Source organism: Anas platyrhynchos, chromosome 1 (assembly GCF_047663525.1).
Source record: "Anas platyrhynchos isolate ZD024472 breed Pekin duck chromosome 1, IASCAAS_PekinDuck_T2T, whole genome shotgun sequence".
NCBI lineage: Eukaryota > Metazoa > Chordata > Aves > Anseriformes > Anatidae > Anas > Anas platyrhynchos.
This window is the reverse complement of record NC_092587.1, coordinates 45,389,545-45,413,802: the sequence shown is the minus strand read 5'-3', so window position 1 is coordinate 45,413,802 and position 24,258 is coordinate 45,389,545. Positions and strand designations below refer to the sequence as shown.

General features: G+C 36.7%; 1 protein-coding gene across 8 annotated transcripts in view; it reads right to left on the bottom strand.

The window, feature by feature from the left end:
• Positions 1-24,258, bottom strand: part of ANKS1B (ankyrin repeat and sterile alpha motif domain containing 1B) — a 439,567-nt gene that overhangs the window by 184,198 nt on the left and 231,111 nt on the right. For 7 of the 8 annotated variants that reach the window (XM_038180703.2, XM_038180699.2, XM_038180684.2 and 4 more), the window contains one exon: positions 14,742-14,848. In XM_038180703.2, coding sequence (XP_038036631.1) covers positions 14,742-14,848 — 107 coding nt within the window. Of the gene's footprint in view, positions 1-14,741; positions 15,314-24,258 lie in introns of those variants that run through there. The other variant, XM_038180712.2, reaches the window with a different exon arrangement.

The following is a 24,258-nucleotide window of genomic DNA, read 5'->3' as shown; positions in this document are numbered from 1 at the left end:
CAATAAATAAACAAACAAATTTGAAATCAGTTTTCTGTCTGTGTGAGCCAGACCCTAAACTTGGTACTTTCTATTCCCTTTCTTCCTACATATATGCTTTTACATCCTGTGTAATTCATTCTCAATACACATATTGTATTCAGATGTTGTTCAAATACTGTGACCTTTCTTTCTGTTCACATTCTCCTCTTTACACATTTTTCACTCTTTTACAAATATTCTTGTATTGTGTATGTCAGATACAACACAAAAGCAGTAACTAATGCAACTACTCTAGTTCCATTTTCTACCCATAGCTGTGTAGTTAAGAGCTACAAATACTTAGGAAATTACTCACAAAACATGACATTATTATACCAACCCATTAGTAACTATTTAAAGACAGATATAATCTTTTATTACCAGTGAATGTAAGAAATAAAATTCATGTATTTCAAGAAGTCTGTTCTCGGAGACTGAACTATGTAACTTGTCTCCAGCCAAAGCAACTACTGGCTGCAAAACTTTGCAAAACTTTGCAAAACAAAAGTCACAGGTTGGTTTTACATATTTTATGCACAGTTCTAGCATCTTGATATAGTCTTTTCAACTCTTCAACCTGCCTTGAAAATATCATTTGATTTCAAGAACCTTATATAAAAGGTAAACATATACTGTTATTTAACTGAGGGAGTGATTATTCTTCGCATAAACCTGTTGTATTTTCTTAAAACTCTGCGTTAATGTGTTCAAAATGAATGAAAGAACAGTTTGATATATCCTTAGGATAGCATTACCCATATGCAGACTGACGCAGTCCCAAAACACTGCAGAAGAACTCTGCAATGTCATTACAGCTGATTTTCCAAGTACACATGGAGGGACACCTATTGCAAGAGACCTGTAATCCGACACTCTAGTACTTCATTTCCCTCAGTCATAAGAAAACTTTCATGCAATTCATTCCATCTTGTGTGGCACCCACTGTGATAAGCCTTTCCACCAATCCATTTCCTACACAAGGATACTACATTTGACAATCAGCATTTATGGAGTTTTTTGGGTCCTCCATTCTATCCAAATTCAAGTCGCTTATTTACTGATGCTTTGCAGATTTTCTTGTAAACAAGCTTTTTCTAATTTAACTTTTCTTTGTAATAATAAAAAAAAAAAAAAAAGTGTTCCTAATGGTCATGATGAACACTTAGGAGTCTCACTGCTCCTTTCTGCCTCAAATAGCAGGTCCAAAACAGGCCATTAAGCCAACAAATTAGATAATCAAAATGTATGCTCTTGACTGAGCAAGACAAAATAGTGAGAGACATGTAGCTTCACTTGATATAATTTCTGTACTTCAGTACGCATTCTTAAAAGGGAATGTTACTGCAATGAATAAAACAGACAAAATAAGAACTGCTGATCTCCACTACACATTAGAGGACTGTTGCAAAGTCACAAAGCTACAAACTACCAGAATGAAGACTATTCACCACTGGCTTACCACCCTTCACCACAGGATACATATTCTATATGGTATACATACAATATAATTGTATTTCTGAATAATCCATGAATTCAATGCAGGAGGACGGATGGTACTTACGAAACAAGATAGCTGATATTTCTTTTTTTAGCCTTTATCATTCTCTGTGTGGGTCCATGTCTTATATATAGTTTTCCATTGAAAGCTTCACCAGTAAGAATGACTCACTTTCTTCTGACTTTTTTAGACATTCATTGAAATAATAATAGACAGCTCCAAACAGCAATTAATATATTTTATAATACTCCTGCAAGGTGGCTTTTTATGCCCATTATACAGATAAAGAAGTGGAATAGGACTAATTAGGGCCTGAATTTGAAAAAATGAATTCTATTAGTTATCACTACCTAAGTGTAGGGATTGTTTTCTTCCAGTCCAATGAGTACTTAGTACCTATCTACATATATATTCAAAGGAGATCTAAAGTCAAATTTAGTTCTAGGTGTGAGCACACACTTTTGCAAATCCGAATTTTGCTGCTTCTTTTGTACGTGTGTATCAAAGCATTTTTGACACAAGTTTTGTCAGAAGAGGTTGTCTCAATTTGTAGCTAACTGTCCGAGTAAATCAGAAGACTGAGTTGCCTTAGAAAATGGAAAAATCTGAATAATATGGTATTGCAAAGCATTCTGGATAGCATGTCCAGCTTTCTTCAAAGAGTCAGCTGAAGTCCAACCAAGCAAACTAGCTTTCACTCAGCATCAGCTCTATTAGGCCACAGCTATCTCTCAGAGTGACAAGAATGTCTCTGTGACAACCATTCAGTTTAATGTCCTTCTGCTTCTGTTCAGGACTTTCTAAAATTTGTCAGTAAAAAGTCAGTAAAAAGACTTAGAGTCAGATTTCCTCTCTTTCACTCTTAATTTTCTTTTCTCTCCTCTCTTCATTTTCTCTTCATTTTCTCTTCTCTTCATCTTCTCTTCTCTCTTTTCTCCCCACTCCTTTCCTTTCTTCCTTCTTTCCTTCTTTCTTGGATTTGGAGACAAAAAAGACACACAGTAATTTCTACTGAGTAAAGAGGAAATGGGGGAAAAGAAGAGATGGGGAGCACAAGAAGAGTCCACCCTGAAGGAATAGCATGGCAGGGAGAGAGCTCACAAACATGTGTTTTTTGGAAGTAAGATACAGATCTGACTATCTTGGAAATAAATTGGAAGAATGGTACCCAGGTATCTACAGGAGAGACAAGAAGAGTGCTGAGATAGTTTCTGCCATGAGTTTGGCTTACAGACGCAATAAAATGTGTGAATTCAAGATTAGAGTAATTATAAATTACGTAGTTAGCTCACGCACAGAAAATGTTCCTGATTCATTTTGTTTGGGGCATAAAAATATTAATATGTATTAAATACTCATTTTATTTTCATGCAATATTTTTAGCATGAGTCCAATTGTTGTCACTGAATTTATTAAGAACTTAACTGACAGTACTCAGTGAGATTCCTCAGGTGATCTGGTTAACTCTGGCACCCTCCTAAGAAACTATGCTTTCTAACTACAGATACTTAGAAACCTTTACTGTCTAAGGACAGACAGAAGCAACTGATGACAAAATAGCTCTTAATATACAGATATTTCTATGCCAGAATCCTCTCTTGATTTCGTATTTGTGGGCCATCAGTATTACATAATTTCATAGGCATATAATTAAGGGAATGGAGAAGCAGCTTCCGCAAACTCATAATCCAAATCAAAGGCTGACCTCAGAAAAGATCCTCAGACATATTGTTCTGTACACTCTCTATAGACCATCTTTCTTCTGCTTGTGCCATAAAGCATTTTCTTTATTCCCTTTTCCCTTGAGTCTCCATTTCTTATCGTTCAAGAAGAAAGAAAAGCAGCAGGCATCTTAAATAAATATATACATGAAGCAAGATGCTATTAAATACATAGCACAGTTAGAGACAGAGAGGAATCAAACCATACAACAGGAATAGCAGAATTTGCAGTCAAAAAGCCTGTAATTGCAAGGAAGAAAAGATTTGTTTGTATCTGGGTTCTTTGGTATAATACTTCACTCTTGCTGTATAAAGTTATTTTTCTGGGTAGAAAATGAAGACTTACTATATCTACAGGCAATGAAACAAGTACGTTAAAAAATCTGAACATCAGGAAATAAAAAAACATCATGGACAGAATAGACACATTTCCAAATTCCAAGAGAGAAGGAAAATGAAACAAAATCACTTGCATTGTCAATTTATAATTCCTTTCTGGCAACAAGAGGGATGCCTAGGGAGCTCAGAGAAGCTAACAGCTATAATATTCATACTATATTTAAAAATGGATCAAGGCTAAAAAACAAATCAGTATTGTGCAATCTTTTATCTTAATGCAGCATAGCAGCTAAGAACTATTATTTTTTATAAACGCCATCTTAAAGATATAGGTTTTCTATGTGTTTGAAAGGGGAGCTGTTGTTTTGAGAGAGCATACCTGAAGCAGTGAAAAAGCTGTTAAAGCTGTGTGGCTACTGAAGAATGGAAGCTATTAATCATTTAAGAAATTTTAAGAGCTGTAAGCAGCTGCACAGATACTTATTTTTAGTGTGAAGTATAAGATTCCAGTGAGTAAGATGCAGATTTTTTCCCCTTCCTAATTGCAAAGGTGGATGGTGCACACAGAAGGCCACTCTTAATCAGTTCCTGGCTGCTATATAGGAAATCAGTGAAAATACTTTTTTTGGCTCCATACCAGAAAGGTCATTTGATAGGTGCTTATCCAGTATACTCCTACTCATGGTATACCAGTTTTTAATATTTCAAGTGATCATTAGCACTCATATCCTCAATACCCTTATCCCTCCACATCTGCCACCTGGGTAAATACTTTGGCTTTGATACTTCAAAATTTGCATCTTGATCTGGTCTTTGGATCAAAAATTTTCTAATAATCAGTCAAAGACTTACAACACAAACCTAGAGCGGGCACAGTAGATTTTGCAAATTTAGCCCATTGGTGTTCACATCAGTAATGTTGTTAAATCATTCAGTTTCAGTAATTTAATCAAGTACTTCATAAGATAATACTAACAAAAGCCCGAAACGAGATTTCAAGTAAATCACGGGTTGCATGTACAAGTGTATTTACCATCAGTTTCAGGGCAGCCAGTCTAAAACAAATACAGTTTATTGTTGCATGGAGATTTTATCCCATATGCACAGTAATTGAAGCTTAATGAGAATGCAGAAGACACAGAATATGGTTATGTTCCACAGTGAATAAAATGTTTGAGATGTTTAATGTAGTGTTTGAAAGTCTACAGAAGTAAATTATTTGGGGAATAAAATAGCATTTATATTACTTGTTTCCTGAAAATACATTTCAGTCAGAAGTAGACTAAGGAGAAGATCAGAGAGCAGATATGGATTTCATGGTGTAATATTGTACTTATGATGAGTTTAAGTCTGTTGTTAATCAGTTATGCTTCTGTAGCATACAATCACAGAAAGGGAAAGACAGTATGCTTTGTCAGCAGTAGACCTTTACCTGACTTTCAGCAGCTGAACAATATATCTTTTTTTCCCTTACAAGTCAAAAATACCAAATTTCCTTAGATCTGCATCTGTGTTTAGACCCATGTAAAACGCTTGGACAAAATTTTTGGAGGTGGCCTCTGATTAACAGTGCTCAGTTTCCAAAGAATTGTGAATAAAGTGTTTCTAACTGAAGACATTCATTTTTAATTGTCTGAAACAAGTTATCTTTGGAAGAATTACCCTTTTATCTTTGCTAAATCTTCATAACCCATTTACTAAAATGCAACCATTACTTCCAAAAACAAGATGTGTTTGGATGTAGAAACACTTAAAATTGATAACACAGTTCCGATGTTCCAGATCATCGGTACACATGTATATCACTGCTGAATGAGAAGAATCTTAGTTGTTTTTGATGTAAGGAAAAATTCTCATCTACTTGCTGAGAGGTACAATAAATTATTTCCTTTACTGGTTTCTCTTAAATATTTTGATTATCTGTTAAGAGCAGAGTTAATTCATTTGAACTTTTTTTCGCCCTTCTACATCCCATTGCCACATTCTATTCAATTCCTCCTTTTCTCCTCACCAGACTCACTACTGATGACAGTAGCTATCTGTTGCTACCATCCATTTCCTTCTTGAATAGGGAATTAGTTGTATGGTGAAAGGATAAAGACACAGGTCAAGAGACTGAAAATCTATATTTAGGATGAATCCTGTAACATGAAATACATATTGCAACTATATTTGTATTTTATTCGTCCTCTACTAATTCATTCATTCTCCAGGAGTTCTCAAATGTGATTATTAAAGGATCTCATATTTCCTCTTTATTTCTTAAGACTCTTAATCAAACGTCACTAACCTAGATGATTCACATATATTAATTAACAAAGTACTATTTTAGCTTGTCACTCTCTCTCTCTTCCCCCCCACCCCAATATCTCAGTGACTTTCATTAATACAGCACTTACTGTAGCACTAATATTGTACTTTTTTCTTTATGCTAAGACAAAAATGACTCTTATTTAAGTTCTAGCAGTGGTCATAACTTTTTTAATATTCCTTTTAGCTATAGTATATTTATCAAAGTTTTTTTTTTTTCAGAATGCATTTTACTAACATAGTTAATGTAAGGTCATTTTCTTTCCACTAATTTTTCTCCTTATTGTATTTTGGTTATTTACCTATTACTTCATGTCATATTCTGTTATGTCTTTATTTTAGATACAGTTTGTTTTGTTTGTCTGTTTTTTCATCTGCATAAATGGCTGAGTTGTTTTACGTCACCCAGTAATCTTTCATAAAAAATAAGGTGTCCAGGAATCTTATACCTATTTCCAGTTACCTGTTAGTACCCATTAATCTTTCCCTGATAACTCCTTCAGAATCACACAATGTAATTATCTGTAATCAAGCTCCTCTGTACTGCTGTCTCCTTCAAACATTTAGCTTCATCAGGGAAGTCTGTCATTGTTTGAGATTAGTTTACCTATTGGTCCAGACTCCATTTATTTGTTTTTTGTCAGACTATTTTTCTAAAGTGGTATTATAAAACACTGTATATTTTGTTCCTTATTTAATGTCTTTCATTGTATGATTTATTTTAGTATTATGAAGTATTTCCAAATAAAATATCTAAGAGTAATAAATAAAATATCTAAGAGCAAACTGTAACTTTATTTTACGTATAGGCTACTGATTTTAAGTCTACCATTGTCCTGAATGGTAAAGCTTTCCATTATTTATAATGTAATTATTATTATGTAAAAATTCAAATGTAAATAAACTGATTATCCTTCAAATCTTCAGTTTTTTAGTCTGAAGAGTAAAATATATTAGACTTTCTCCTATTTATACCTTTAAACTTTCTTTTTCTTTTAATGACCTTTTCATATTGACATGTTTTCCATATCTTTCACAATTTATTAAGAATAGCATTATACATATAATTGTTACACAAACATTTCTAATACTTGAAGTTTTACCGTTGTCCTTTTTGGTAGCAAAATCATCTGGAGAGGTTTTGGCCTTAAATAAATACATAGCAAGAACATTGTATTAGCATGATATCCCTTACTTTATGAGTTATTAAAATATCATACTTCATTATAACATGTTTAGAATTTTCAGCTGTTTTATCAACCTAATTTTCAGATTAAATATATTCTACTAGTTTCTCATAAACTTCTATTTAGGGCCAATAGAAAATTCCTTACATGTGTAGTGTCAGAATACTCTTTTTAGGGTTCATCAGTGTTTGTACACTGAGATGAAGGTCTGTTTCTGCACAAGGCAGGCTTTTAGCTCAAGCACAACATTTAACATTAACATTTAACATATTGTTAGAACAGATGGGACAAATTCCAGCCCTTAAGTACCATACTTGCAGATACGTACTATGAAATAATTTCATTTTTAGTGGTGAAACTACATGCAATGTTTTTCAAAGTCTGAATAGAAAGTTTGACCCTCTGTTCTTAATGTGGGTAAGACTGAGCCCGGTGCATTGATATGTACATTGGACAAGCTCTTGTCTCTCAAACTGTTACAATGAGCTTCCTAAAGAGACACATAGACACTGCATGTCACTAACTTAAATGGCAGAGGTGAGAGGAAGGACATTCCACTACATACACTGGCACCTGGGTGTCCTACCCGGTGTACAGTCTGCGTGTCTTGTATTTACAACCTTGTGTGAAAAAACATTTAAATACAGATGACCAAATATTCTGGAACAGCCAGACAAACCCTCATCTAAAGGTTAACTTAGCAGAACTTAGCAGGGAGGTAGATGAACCTATCCATGATCATACCTTTAAGATACAACTGTTGAGACAGGTTTAGATGAAAACTACTCCTTCTAACTCTCCAGGAATCCACCATATCCAAGATGTCTTAATGAAGACAACAGTCTGTTTGGAAATGGGCTCCTTATGAATTAATTTTCCATTTGACATAAATAAAAATTGTGTTGTTTTTCTTTCTTCAGGTGAACAATCATTATTGCCAAATCTTTCATAAGGTTGTTTGTCAAGTGCAGGATCCGGCCTACAGTGCTTGTGTTTTTTACACACACATAGACACTCACACACCATAAATATACATATATAAACATGAAGCAGATCCCTCTAAATTCCCTTTCTCTTAGGGAAAATCAGAATGAGCACTGCTGCCCCAGATCTTTTATCTGTATGCACTCACATAGGATGACGAAGAATGGTTTGAGGTCTCCTCAAGATAGAAAGACAGCACAAGCTATTATTTGCATGTGATATTGAGGAGTATATTAACAAGCACATCTGCCCCTTGACTAGCTTGAGGAGTGCAAGGACAGAAGCATTAACTGGAGCACACAGAACTGGATAATTTGTTAGACCTGCTGCTGTTGCAGGATGAGATGCACAGTCTTCATCTCTAGCATGTACCTGAGCTCAACTGTGCAGGTCTTATAATAAGAATCCCTGCTAGGATGAAAAAGAACTTCAAGACTCCAGGATGGATGTTCAGAGGGAAGAGAAACAAACAAACTAACAAACAAACGACAAAAAAAAAAAAAACTCTAATAATTTTTTTTTTTTTTCTGTGAACACTGGGTAGATTTTAGCCCAAACTGAGCCACTGAAATTTTTCTGTCTACAGGATAGCTACTGAAAAATAAATAAACAAATAAATTAAATCAATAGAACCAAGAACTGGGCCACTGAAATTTTTCTGTCTACAGGATAGCTACTGAAAAATTAATTAATTAATTAATTAAATCAATAGAACCAGGAGAAAGGTTCAGCTGACCAGAAGAATCTGCTTTAACTTGTTGTAAAATAAGTACCCTGATAGCTAGCCAGTCAGTTAATTACACTTTATGCTCCCTTCACTTTAACAGATGACTAGGTGCTTCACGTAGTAGTCCACAAATAAAAATCTAGTCATTTGAAGTGCTGTAATGTACATTGTCTGGAATCCAAATGAAGCTCCAGATGGGTAGGGGTTCCCCATAGATTCTGTATCATATATTCCTGGCCTATTCAGATGTCTCAAAAAACTCAAGTGATTCCAGTACGTGGACAACCGAGTACTAAACATCTAACGACTGCCTCACTAAACCTAAACTCTGCCCCACTCTACAGTTAACTAACAGGTTGGACTAAGGAAGGAGTTGGCCTGCCTCAGGATCCACAGTCATAAAAGGTTACCAAGGTGAAGGAGAGGAAGACTAGGAAAAGTATAGACTGACAAATTGGTACTTGGCTTGGGGTAAAAGCCAACGCCACACTGACACGAGTTCCACAGTTAGGGCCAAGCTCTGTAGATCTACCATGAAACTAAAAGTAAGTCCTGGGGTTTACAAGATGACAAGACTGAAATTCACAGTTCTGGATATATACTCAGATTTTATCAGAGTATACAGAAAACCACAGCTTATTCCAGAATCAGTGGGACTTATGTTCTTTCTGCTCTACTAAAAACATGGCTTACCGCATACTACTGACTGTGAGTTTTAAGGTTGCCTTCAACAGTTCATCAACTCTGGCTACATTACAGAGCCTTGTCTATGACAAGGCTCTGAATGTTCTTGTGCTTCAGATGATTCATGACTGCCCTGATCAGTCCCTTTAGTGGCCATTGTGGACCTGGAGAGCTCAGAGCCTGGATGTTGGACAGGTCAGTCAACTGAAAGTCACCAAAATCACTACAGACTAGACCTTTGTCAAACACTGGCCTTTTTTTTTTTCATTATCTACAGCATGGTTAATTTAAGAAAGGTGTTGGCAGACTGACACTCTTTCAAGCTTTTATCTCATGCTCAAATCATCAATCTCTGCACTGGGTATTTTTGGACAAAATCTGTAGCGGTCTCTACAAGTGCAAGACTTGGGGCCAATACACATAGAGAATTTTGTTCAGGTGCATGTCTCTGTAAAGAAATAAAATTGCATCTGTCCTTGATACTTGATACAGAGTTTAAAATACCCTAGAGAGATTAAAGGCAAGAATTACTGGGTATTCCAGGACAGCAAATCCCGGGAATGAGACCTGAGGATAGACTGCAGATAAACTTCAGCTGACTAATAAGCCTTCAGACCTAGTAAAAAAAAATAAAGAAAGAAAGAAAAAGAGAGAGAGAGAGAGAGAGAGAGAGAGAGAAAGAGGGATAGGGAGGGAGGGTAAGGGAGAAGAAAAGTCAAAATTTCACTCAAAACTAAATTCAAAACAGGCAGCCAAGAGGAATTGAAAAGGTAGTCCATGCGTAGCATTGCGGAAATGGGTAAATTATGCAGGTTAGTTCACAGGATGAATAGCAATACTATATTTATAAGTATAAATAGAAAATAATTAGAAGGAAAAGAAATGCATATGCACCAAACATACTACATGGAAAATCAAGACATCTGTTTTGAGTTCCTATACATGTCATGAACACTGTGTGGCCTAGAACATTTATGATTCATTTCAGCTGCATAAGCATCAGGATTCTAGAACTGCCTCAGATGCTCAGTGGTGTGGCACTTGCCTCCAGCTGTTAATCATGAAGGACTGGCCAGTCTCCAGTTTTCATGACAGTAATATCTGCCAGCCCTGTCTGGAAACTCCTGGATTCCCTACAGTATCTAAGCTGGTACTAGATACCTATGTTTAAGCAACTGAATTGATCTGTTAAACATTACGTTAGCAGATATTTCAAGATGTAGTTCCTCATCTCAGAGTTTTAAGCAGTTTTAAATTCTGTCCCACGGTCACTCTATGCCTCAGATTCCTAACAGTGAAAGAGAGAATTTTAAACTTATTTAGGCAATATGTAGATCCTCAGGCAATGCAAGCCATTTAAGTACTTAGAGGGGTAGAGGTGCATGTTTGTAAATCCACAGCAGAGCTAGACAGTCTAGTGTACAATGCCAATTCACATATTAACTGTTATTATTGAACAATATTTTGGGATGTCAAAAACAAACAAAGAAAAAACATAATCTAGTGCTTCATACTTTTATGTTAACTCATCATCATAAATGGTTTCTGGTCTCATTTTCACTCATACAGTGTTTTAAAGATCTTTTTAAGAGAGATTATCTTCATCAAATTACAATATTAAGCAAGTGATAAAATTTCAGAATATCTTAAATGATTAGAACAACCTATAAATAGACAGTCATATGAAGTCTTTAATCAGGACTAGTCCCTACTGGGCAGTGATTTGATTGAACTGCTTTTATCTCTGTGAATCCAGAATAGAGTCTTTGATGAAGTTGCAAAGTTGTAGAAAGCTGCACTAAAGGATCTAGTGACATCACACATTTGTATATTTTCATCTGTTCCTCTGCAATTCAACTTTTTTTCTCAGCAGACTAAGTTACGTAGGCCTGCAAGTCTGCATAGAGATTATAACTTGCCCCAGGGATTTCCATGGGGCCTATGAATCAGAAAGATGTTCTGTGATTCATTAGGTTTCCTCATGGTTTATATCTAGCTTATATACTACAATTTAAGACTGATCTAATTGTTTTCCTGTGCTTTAGAATTAGTTTAACTGCAAAATAATATTTACATTATGAATACCGCAGTATCATCTGCATCTTCAAATATAGCCTATCCCTGCACAAAGTCATGACAAGTTTTTACATCTGAAGGACACTGCAGCCTATTACACAACAAAATGTCGAAGTTAATAATGATTGCATATATATATATATTCAAGTATGATTCTATTCCTATAAGCATACATGAACCAAGACTTGGAGCTGAATCTGCCTCAGGCCTACTAAATGTTATGCAAGTTTCATTCCTGCACGACAATAAGAGTAGGTAGGAACTGCAACTTGCTATGTGCGCAAATATTCTGTAAATGCAAATAGAGTATTTAAGGGAAACACAACTAAGATTTTAATACTATGTTTAAACATGTTTTAAAAACATACATATTGATGAACTAAAGGAAAACTATTCATACTTTCAGGTTAATAACAACCAGGCTGTTTCTTCCTATAAAGTCCTTACACTGGGGTAGCATTAGGTAGCTTCCTAATTCTAAGCACAGTTTAGTGAATAACTTTCCAAATGCCTGAGGGTGAGTAAACATAAGGAGTTAATTTCTATGATCTAATGAATGATTAACCATGAAATCCTTTTATCTGAAAAACACCTTCATATTAGAATGTTAATTTAATTAGTAGAATTTTGCCATTGAGAGTTGTATAAATAAGATATATTTGTTCTCATATGTATGTTATTACATGGACATTAATTATATTGTTGTGATATCCCCTCTTCTGTTCTGACCATCTAGAAAGACTTATACTACTAAATCATACTTAATGTGAGTGTGATGGTTGTTGCTTAGGCAACAGAATGAATAAATGCAGGTCAGAATGTGCTTCCAGAAAAACAAAAGCAGGAATGTGGTACAGAATGAAGAACAAATATGTCTAACTGATTTTTACTGCATTGAAGTATTAGAGTTGTTTGATGTGAAGCAGTTAACCCATCCGAAACACTTGATTTAATAAGCTTATAAAGCTTAATAAAGGCAAACCATTTCTCTTATATTAAAGAAGACTACAACACATTTAAGTTTGGAGAAATCTGAAATTTTGTATTGCCATAGCAGGTCTTTCCCTCTCTCATTTTCTTATATATCTTCCAAGTTTAATTTTTTTTTTTTATTAACATTTTGTCTGGGATGGAAAATACCTTAACAAACTCTCTTTTAAATTTTTCAGGAGAGGTTTTCATTACATAATGCTCACATATCCAAAAGAATAATATAAAAGAAATTGGTATTTCCTGTTCATTTTACTCCCAATATAATAATGGAAATGCTCAGTTTCTGATACAAACAAAAATTGAAACATGCAACAGCATGATAAATAGTGTGAAATCAATACATTAGTAGCTATTAAATTACTGAAATTATATATTTGTATAACTAGAAAATTTTCCAGCTTTTTGCCTAATCATTGTATTTACGAGTCTAATCTTCCATTCATATATGCATGCTACCACAATTATAATTAAGAGTTGTTGTGTATTTTACCTGCAATGTATACTTATGAAAATAATTAATCTATAATGATTGGAAAACATCAGCTAGCACACACGTGTACAGACTGCCCAATACCTGAAAAGTTTGATTTTAGTATTGAGTACTAGACTGTCAGATAGAATTTGTATATTTACAAAACTGTACCAATAAGAGACTTAGGAAATGCAAGTCATAAATTCCTACAGAATGTGGCTGGGGTCCCTCCACAGCCAGGGAATGACTGGGAAGCCCTCCAAGGTAGTTTCTTTTAGCTCCTTGGGTGTTCATCATTTACCTGTGGTAGGTGTAACCCTCAATTTGTTATGCCACCTACAGCCTCTTGTGAACAATTTCCTTCCGTAGTCTCTTTAAGACTCAATGATCACCTACTTATGTAACTGTTGCTATAATATATTCAAGAATTTGTACATTTTGGGAAACTGTGTCTTGAAATGCATTTTAGAACATTTTTTATTTTTATTTAAATTTGCAGGGCTGACAGGACACTCTTGGTACTTTGTTTCAAGAATATTTAAAGGAAAAGATTCTAAGGATTTTTATTGATATAAGCAAATGATCACAGGGCAGCCATGTAAATACAGGAAGAAATCTCTACACTATTATAATGGGGAAATAACATACATCTATGCCTTAATTGGTAACTCCTAACTATATAGTGATTTGACAAAATAAATTAAATAGGAAAACTGCAACTCATAAGATGATTCAACAGTCATAATATTCATATTGTTTCACTTCTGTTTCTTATATGCCAGGTGTAAGCTGTGAAAAGTTAGAACTGTTCCATGACATACACAGTTACTAAAAATATTGTAAATAAGGAGTAATTAATAATATTTTAAGATCTGATACTTAAAAGAAATGTGTTCAGGATTTTTGCAGGAGATAGAAGTAATGGGAATACCAAAGCAGGTAGAATGTGATGATATAATAATCTTATAAGTAAGCTTCTTTCTTTACTGTGAATATTCATTTCAATGGAAAGTTTGTCGGACAGATCTAGTTACTTAACACCTCATGTTAATACTGTAAATTCTGAAGTATGCAAAATTTATTTATTCATTTGTTCCTGGTAAACACTGAGAGTTAAAACAGAAAAATTGAACTATTAAGAGGAATGTATTACTTTTCCACACAGGGCATAAGTTTCAACAAGTGAATCCCACAGCCTGATTGTCTACAATGCAAAAACATTTAACTGAGACATCCAGAATCACTTGCAAAGAGAGCGCATATTATTAAGTAATTATCTGCTATTAAAATACCTCTCAATGCAAGAATGGCATTGCATGCTATTTAATTATTGTGATGATGATGTTAGTATTTAAATAAAAGTATGTGAGGTATTGCAGACAGGGGTGCTTACAGCTTTAAATATTGTGAAATTGCCTCCTGCAGTGGATTAAAAGAACAGTGCATTTTTCTTTTTTAACCTGAGGATTGATGAGGGAGAGAAAGAACCTTAATATGCAGCTTTTCTTTTACCATACCTCTGTCTAGAATATTTTGTAAAGTGTATAATTTGGAAGTTTATGCTAGGATAGTCTATATATTAATTTAGCTAGACACAGAAAAGTGAAACACTACACAGATCTTCTTAGTGCAATGCAGAATATCTCTAAGGTTTTTATGATCACATAAGACACAGACAAAAAAGGCAGCTACAGTGTATATACACAGCTATGCACAGAAGATTTCTTACCATAAATTGCACATTGTCAAATCCATTAGCCAGCAAGTGGTTTTCATACTGAGGTAGCCCAATATTTTCCAACCATTGTCCCACTGTCTGGACAGGGCATCGGGGTCCTGTAGGAGGGTGAAGAGGGAGGCGTTTAAGCAACGAATAACCATCCACTGGATAATAGCGGTAGTCCTGGGCTGAGAGGTGGCATTGCCACATTGTGTTCCTGGGAAAGTTGGTATCAAAGGAGCCCGCCAGCTTGACAGATTAATGTTTTCAGCAAGCAGAAAAGTCAGAAGTAAAACATAGTTTACAGGGCAGCATATACTGCAAGATCTGATCCTAGCTCTACATTTCTTAGTTATTAATCTTTACTACAGACCAGTACGTCATACAGGAAAAAAAAAAAAAGAAAAAAGAAAAAAAAAAAAAAGCATATCAAGCTGTCAGCTAAGCTGCTCTCCGTTATATGTGATTGTTGGAATACTCCACAATGAGCAATGCACTGCCAGCAGCAAGAATTCTTTTTATCAAGTACTCCTACACTCATCAGTATGCAGCTCCATGCTTCTTGCTCCCCCTCGCTCGCTCCCCTTCATTACCCAGCCTAGGCTACACCTCGCATTTTCAATAATAGCCATCAGATAAGGCAGATTTTTTTTTTGTCTGCAAGCTGTAAGCCTGCTGCTGCTGCTTCCTCCTACACACCCATCCAAGCGTCAATCTTGAATGATGAGAGCAGTCAAAACAAATGCAGAAAATAGCAAGATTCAAAAGCAACCTAGAGCACTTAAATCTGAATAGAATCTTCATACCGGTTACGCTTTACATATCTGTTTGTTGTAGATTTTTACGTTTCACAAGGCATTAGGAAAGGCAATACATAAACCATAGCCTATGGCACAGTTATTCCCTTTTACCCTTTTAAAGCAACATAGGTTGTGGTCTGTATTTCTGCTTATATAAGAGCAAAACCCTTTAAAAAATCAATAATGAATACATTTCACAGTTTTTCTCTTGTGGTACAGCAAAAGACATAAACTGCACAACAATTTTAGTCCAAGTAATTAAATTAGCTGCATGATTTCTTCAACCGTAAAATACTATAAGGCACAAGAAAACCTTCATGCCGACATGTAATAATTCAACTTGAAAAGGTCACCATTTCAAATGAATAATTAAATAATATTTTTACTAAATAAATTTTTAAGTTTATATCTTTTTCTTACAGAAATATGAATGATGGCAGGCAGACATAGAATATATGCATAATTTATAAAGAGTCTGTACACTTTAGCAAGTATAGTTGGAAAAAATTAAATAAGAAATAGTGAATTTAAAACAAAAGCAAAATTCATTTTCTGCACAAGAAACTGAGTATTTCAAGATGGATTTTACATCAGTGTTCCATTTTTGAGATGGTTTCTCAAACAGAAATATTTTACACTTTTCTTCTGAGAGGAAAAGTTTACTAAACTTTTTATTTTCATAACAGCCTTAAAGGTTAGAGGCAGAAAATGAATATATTCAGGATACAATTCTAAGAATTCCAGTGAAACTTTGTTTATAGAACCTTAATACTTTTCATTGTTTTTCTTACCCACTGTGAACCTCAAGCATTGACCAGCTCAGACAGAGGAATCAGATATCTGTTGAGTGCATCATTTGGAATTTATCACATTAAGTAGGAAAATGTTTCATAAAAATCCAAACCTACACTCCAACCAACAAGTTATAATACAATTTTTTTTGCAAGTGATATGCAGAGGCTTCCCGAGCAGTAGCAGAATGGACTCTAAACTGAGGTAGACACTTAAAATTAACAATACTGTAAGAGTTTCAACAGCAACCTGACTAGTCCTTGGACTAAAATTGGATGACCTTTTACTGTCTGATATTGCTGCTTGGATTTGTGGAACAACTTATGCAAACTGAAGTCCATAATGATTTTTTTACAGTAACTTTAGCTGAGCCATAGAAGATCTTTTATGAGGTTGGAAAGTTGCCTAGCCCAGGTCTGTTGTGGGAGTTCCCATGACTTCAGATCTACGGATTTAATATGTTAATACACGAAGAACAAAAGGTTCATTGGGCCTCCCAAAAAAAAAAAATATAAAAAAAAAATTGTACAGAAGGCTAACCAGGAGATGGTCAACCTGCAATTGCTGAACAAACCTTTATGAGTTTTCTCAGGAATTTAATAAAAACAGCATGTGGATATCTCCAATATAGAGCACATATTTTTGATGAGTACAGTGTGCACCTAAATGCACCTCAAACAGATTAACAGGTAATCCTTTTTTTTTTTTCTCAGAGAAAGTAGATGTTCCAAAACGACAGAAATCTAGGTCTCATGGAGATACAAATACGTTTCTTCACACTTGTCTGTAAATCTTCCCTATTTTGTGAAGTTTTTTCTACTTGAATCAGTATCTTTGTACATAATCCACACTGGTTGTGTCCAGTCAGGTGCAAGGCTGTAAGGACAGAATATGCTGAATCAAGATATAGCAGATAAGTAAATTTGAAAGGGTGTGTAAGCTCTTCAGAGAACAGAATGAGAAGTTTTAAAACACAATGAGAACTAAGACCCGACTCATTTTTTCTTAGTTACCTGAGAAATCATGAAGTCCTTCGTAAAGGATTCCTGACTTTGTTGTCCCCTCTCCCTCTAAGCAGAAAAAAATGATTTTGGAAGGAGACCTAGTAAAGCATAATCCCACCATTTCAAAGAATTATGTTTCATTGAGTCCTTTATTTCTTGTACATTTACAGACACAAATGTCTCTGCAACTAGTGTCCTCCACCAACAAAAATGTCCTGCCCAGACTAAGGCACAGCCAATAATCAATATACCAGTTACACTGCCAAACTGCTTCTTCCTGACCTTACTATAATCAGTATGGAAGTTATGCTGCCAGTGACTATATGAGAAGTGCTTGGCTCAATGCCTAGCAAAAATGTAGACAAAATTCCATTTTTGGGTGGCTCCTAAGACACATTTCTTCATGTAGCTGTTGGTATTGTGTCTATCTCCATGGCCCCAACACTGGATGCTTATAGCACTGTTGGTCCCACTGTGCACTCTCCTCCAGTTCTGTCCCCTGCCAGTAATAACTCCAGCTGAGTCCATTGACAACACAACATAAGGTTGCTCAGCAAGGGGAGAGTATCTAAGGAGAAACATGGCTAGCTTGCAGCCTTGTCCTTATCCCTGGCTATCATCTCATTGCAGAGTATCCTGTTATCTCTAACACTTTTTTTTCTCTCCTTCTTCCACCAAAGGTAGTAGTAAGGCAAAGGCAAAGGAAGGCAAAGAGCAATGACAGGAATTAAGATTATGTCTGCCATTGCAGGAACTTGCAGCTCACTTGATCTCCTTGTCCTTTACCAGTCAAAGAGACTTTTTAGGGGGTCTGCTTGGACACTTTTTCTGAGCTAGTACAAGTGGAACCTGGAACAGCTGTTGTTGCTTTGGGACCAAAAGCCTATCTCTTCATTTTGCTGAAATCTATGATTCAGTGCCAGCCCCATGGGTGTGAGCTGCAGCAAGCAGTGCATACTTTGCCTATGCCTAAAGATGGTCCCAATATTGAAAAACTTGGTGCAAACCGCAAGACATGGTCTCCCCTGCAACATAATTTACATATCATTGTGCTTTCCTATAATTTCAAAGAACAAAAATCCTCTGATAATTCTGTGGCACCACAACCAAAAACAATGTACCTATTCCTGCATGGGAAAACTGACGCATAAATCTCTTACAGGAATAGAAATACTTGGTTCTTTCTCCACAGCAATAGAAGAAGCAAATTCAAGTGATGTCTGCAAGAAAGATGCCATCTGGTATGCTATACGATAATTTCTACAAGATGTCTTGTTCCCAGCGAGACTCAGAATATCTGTATTGTGGTGTTGGAATTGACTGAATCTGTGATATCAGAGTGCACTTGATTTCATACGCTGGAAGGCAGATTTTCTAAATTCTAAGGAATTTATGACCCCCTCTATTCTATTGTTTCTACTGTTACCAACATCCATATTTCTTTTTTTTTTTTTTTTTTTTTTGATTGAGAAAAATAAATAAATACAATGATTATCATAATTTACTTGTGGAGGAGGTGCTGCCCCAGTTAAGAAAATAGATTACAATAATCTATTCATGTTAGGTAGGTCAATACCTGTTGAAAATGGCTAAATGCTTCCAGCGTTAGAGAATCAAAACTGGGAAAATTTTACTAACCAAGAAATTTCTGAATGGAGACTGTTTAATGTTATCATGATATAAAAGAAATAGTATTTCAGTTGACAACCAGTTTAACAGTTCTGTAGAAGAAATCTATGCTAAGTATTGTAAACTTTTTTTTTTTTTTTTTTTTTGAATTAAGGCTTTCTGTAAGGCTTTCTGCCTTAACACTAAATGAGATAGAATCACAGAATAGAATCATAGAATCATTAAGGTTGGAAAAGACCTTCAAGACCATCTGGTCAAACCATCCACTTACAACCAATGTCACCCACTAAACCATATCCCTAAGCACCATGTCCAACCTTTCCTTAAACACTACAGGGATGGTGTCACCACCACTTCCCTGGGCAATCTGTTCCAATGCCTGAGCGCTCTTTCTGGGAAGAAATGTCTCCTATTTCCGACCTAAACCTCCCCTGGTGCAACTTGAGGCCATTCCCTCTAGTCCCATTACTAGTTATGTGTGAGAAGCAGCTGACTCAGCTCCCCATGCCTTCCTTTCAGATAGTTGTAGAGGGCGATAAGGTCTCCCCTGAGCCTTCTCTTTTCCAGACTAAACAACCCCAGTTCCCTCAGTCACTCCTCATAGGACTTGTGTTCCAGGCCCTTCACCAGCCTCGTAGCCTTTCTCCAGACATGTTCCAGGGCCTCAATGTCCTTCTTGTACTGAATGGCCCAAAGCTGAACACAATACTTGAGGTGCAGCCTCACCAGAGCAGAGTACAGAGGGACAGTCACCCCCCTGGTCCTGCTGGCCACATTCATTTTACTTTTGTATTTATGATTTCAGCTGGAGAAAAAAGGTCTCAACAGTATCTCAACAGTGCTAATGGAGAGTTAGTGTGACTGGGTATTCTAGTGAATAAACGAATCAAACAATGTATATTCTTGGAGAGATTATAAGTATAAATAGGAAAAAGACATTGTATAAGGAAAACTGTGCCTAACATCCAGCAGACCGATTTAGTTAAATAAATGTATTACAGAAGTATAGGGGTTCCAAGAGGTGTCTGCAAGGTTCTGCTTTGCCTTGCACATTTCAGTTATTTATATTATTAGCAACTCAAGTGCTTAGATTTTAAATTAACTTCCTCATAAAACAGAAAAACCCGGGTACCTTACATAAAAACTGTAACTTCTGTGAGCAGCCCAGCTCTTTGGATGATGATACCATGTTTGGTGATGCTGAATATTTTCCTGAAACTTCTCTTAGAGACATTTTTTATGGTACATACAGAAACAAAACAAAATGAATAGAAACAGCTTGAATTTAAATAACACTATCTAGTATCTATATTCTAAAGGTTACATTCCATTGCTTATGTATAGCTCAGAACACACAAAAATAATTCTGGACCACAGCTAATGCAAGCTAGTGGAACAACCCTCACTGACTAGGAAAATCATCCTCAAAGTTATTTTCTAATTTTCATACCAACATTTATTATAGTCCCACATTATGTAAGTACAATAATTGTTTCTATAATAACTATTAAAGCACTGTCAACAGTGAATTATACTTTCTGAACTCAACTGGCCTTTCTCTGAGTTTGTGTTTCTGACTTTTGATGTATTATTTACCCAGTAACAGCTCAGTCGAAGTATTCCATTGTGTGACATGTATTTATTACAGACACTCCAAAGTTAACATATTTTTGTGTTCAGTTGACCGGTTTGGCAACTTCAGTTTAGTCTTCAGAATCCTTCAGTGAATGAGGGACAAATAATACATGAAAATTAGATTTGTTCTCAAGAGCACAGCCATGGGACTAAGACTGAGGGAACCTGATTCTGTTCAAGACCTTGTCATTACTACAGAATAGAACAGGACAGGACAGGACACAACATAACACAACACAATGTAATAGTTTACTTGGATGGGACCTACAAAGATCATCAAGTCCAACTGCCTGACCACTTCAGGGCTAACCAAAAGTTGAAGCATCTTATTGAGGGCATTATCCAAATGCCTCTTGAATGCTGAAAAGCATGAGGCATCGTCCACTACTCTAGGAAGTCTGTTCCAGTGTTTGACCACCTGCATGGTAAAGAAAATTTTCCTTATATCCAGACTGAACTTCCCCTGATGCAGCTTTGTGATGCTGAACAATATATACGGGGTATACAGTAACATACATGTATATCACCACACAGCAAGGTTGCTTGAGATATACTTAGATATAGATTCTAGATTCTGATTTCATAATTTAAATGAATTTTTCTTTTCTAAAGACAACAGGAGAACCAAACTATATTATACATTACTGTACTAGCATTTTAATGACATCAGTCATATTTATATCCTTGGCTGACTAAAAAACAATACAAAATGCAACCTGCTAAACTGCAAAAATTAGTTAAGAACAGATGGATATTTCACTGAGAGAGCACATGATCAAATGCACTGGATCACACCACAGCTTCCTCTAGCTTCAGCCATTCACTAGCTTCATTCATAGTGGCTAGTATTATACGCTTGCAGAAGAGCATAAGAATAAAAAAGGCATACAGTGATCCTTTACTATCATTCTCCCACTTTCCAGCAGTATGAAGCTCAATGTTTTCCTGAAAGAGCAATCATGTCTTTATGTTTAATGGTATTTTATGGATTTTTCTGCCATAACTTCATCTAATTTAAAAAACAAAACAAAAAAAAAAAAAAAACAAAAAAAACTAGACAGTTTAGTGGTTGACAAGATATACCAAGAGACAGAGGGTTGCAGGGAAAGCTAGATTTACCCACCCTCCCTCTGTGACTGTTGAATGGGAAATGGATGGAATGTGACTCTGTGCCTTCTGGATGCCACCCAAAGGTAATAGGTTGTTGTGATCTTGCAGTGCACTCAGGAAAGCTAGTTAGGATGCAATTAAAATCCAGCTATTTTTTCATGAGCATAGAAGGAATTGCTACTGATGGAGGGAGAGGCAAGCAAGAGATATGACACCAAATCTCAGTGCGTCCCTGCTACACTATGATATTACTCTAATACGATTTCCTCTGGTAGGAAAAAGACATTTCACTTGCTTGCCTGTCATTTTTTCAGGAATACTATTCACAACCAAAGGGTAAAAGTATACTTCCTATTTCTGGCTTCAATACAAGCTAATAACATTTTCTGGAAAAAAAAAAAAAAAAGGAGTTAGTTTCTTAGAACAATTTCTGCATTTGTCTCAGGAACTTTTACAGGATAATAGTAACACTATACTTACCACCTATGAGTAATCATTTTCACTGCTTTCATCTAGAACGAAAAAATAGCTTGAAGATTTACATGACACCATGACCAATCAAAATGTTGTATTTAATTCAGTAAAGACTTTAGACTACTGTTAAAAACTAGTATACTACATGCATATATATATATATATATATATATATATATATATATATATATATATGTGAATGTATAGTGTTTCTAAAAATGCTATGCAGGCCCAACCCTTTAGGCTATAATTCCTAGCACCATAAAAAATAAATTCATGTAATTTCAAATTTGAGAAAACCTTTGTACAGCTCTGTCCTAAGCAATACTGGACTAGTATATATATATAGACTAGTCCATATATATATGGACTAGTATATATACTAACTGGTCCTCTCCGTACCCCTACGTTGACAGGGAGGGGTACGGAGAGGACAACGAAAGCCCACCTGTTAAACACGTGGCTCCGGGGCTGGTGCCTACGCAGAAATCTTGGGTTTTTCGACCATGGGGCAGTTTACTCAGCACCTGGTCTGGTGGCCGTAGACGGGTCCCTATCCTTTAGGGGAAAAAGGATCCTGGGCCAGGAGCTGGTGGGGCTCATTGATAGGGCTTTAAACTAGGTAAGAAGGGGGATGGGGCTGGAGCGAGGACTGTTGGGGCTGTACCAGGGGGAGCAGTGGCAAGGCCGGAGGATAAGGTAAAGGCCCAGCTGAAGTGCATCTACACCAATGCACGCAGCATGGGTAACAAACAGGAGGAGCTGGAAGCCATCGTGCAGCGGGCAGGCTACGACTTGGTTGCCATCACGGAAACGTGGTGGGACCAGTCTCATGACTGGAGTGCTGCGATGCCTGGCTATAGGCTCTTCAGAAGGGACAGGCAGCATGGAAGGGGTGGCGGTGTGGCTCTCTATATTAGAGAGTCTTTCGATGTTGTAGAACTCGAGGCTAGGAATGACAAGATCAAGTCCCTTTGGGTTAGGATCGGCAGGGACAACAAGGCTAGTGTCCTGGTCGGGGTCTGCTATAGACCGCCGAACCAGGATGAGGAGACGGATGAGGAGTTCTACAGGCAGCTGACAGAAGTTGCGAAATCGTCGGCGCTTGTACTCGTGGGGGACTTCAACTTCCCAGACATATCCTGGAAGCACAACACAGCCCAGAGGAAGCAGTCTAGGAGGTTTCTGGAGAAAGTGGAAGATAGCTTCCTGACGCAGCTGATTGGTGAACCTACCAGGGGTGGTGCCCTGCTAGACCTTCTCTTCACAAACAGAGAAGGACTGGTGGAGGATGTGATTGTTGGGAACAGTCTTGGGCAGAGTGACCACGAAATGGTGGAGTTCTCTATTCTTGGCGGGGCCAGGAAGGGAACCAGTAAAACCACTGTATTGGACTTTCGGAGGGCTGACTTTAGGCTGCTCAGGACACTGGTTGGTGGAGTCCCATGGGAGGCGGTTCTGAAGGGCAGAGGGGTTCAGGAAGGCTGGGTGCTATTCAAGAGGCAAATCCTAATGGCACAGGAGCGGTCTATCCCCATGTGCCCAAAGATGAGCCAGCGGGGAAGACGACCAGCCTGGCTCAACAGAGAATTGTGGCTTGAGCTTAGGAGGAAAAAGAGGGTTTATAATCTTTGGAAAATTGGGCAGGCCACTAGGGAGGACTATAAGGATGTAGCGAGGCTGTGCAGGGACAAAATTAGGAAGGCCAAAGCTCATCTGGAGCTCAAGCTGGCTACTGCCGTTAAAGATAACAAAAAACGCTTTTATAAATACATCAACACAAAAAGGAGGACTAAGGAGAATCTCCATCCTTTACTGGATGCGGGGGGAAACTTAGTTACAAGAGATGAGGAAAAGGCGGAGGTGCTCAATGCCTTCTTTGCCACAGTCTTTAGTGGTAAAACCGGTTGCTCTCTGGATACCCAGTACCCAGAACTGGTGGAAGGGGACAGGGAGCAGGATGTGGCCCTCACCATCCACGAAGAACTGGTTGGTGACCTGCTACGGCACTTGGATGTGCACAAGTCGATGGGGCCGGATGGGATCCACCCAAGGGTACTGAGAGAACTGGCAGAGGAGCTG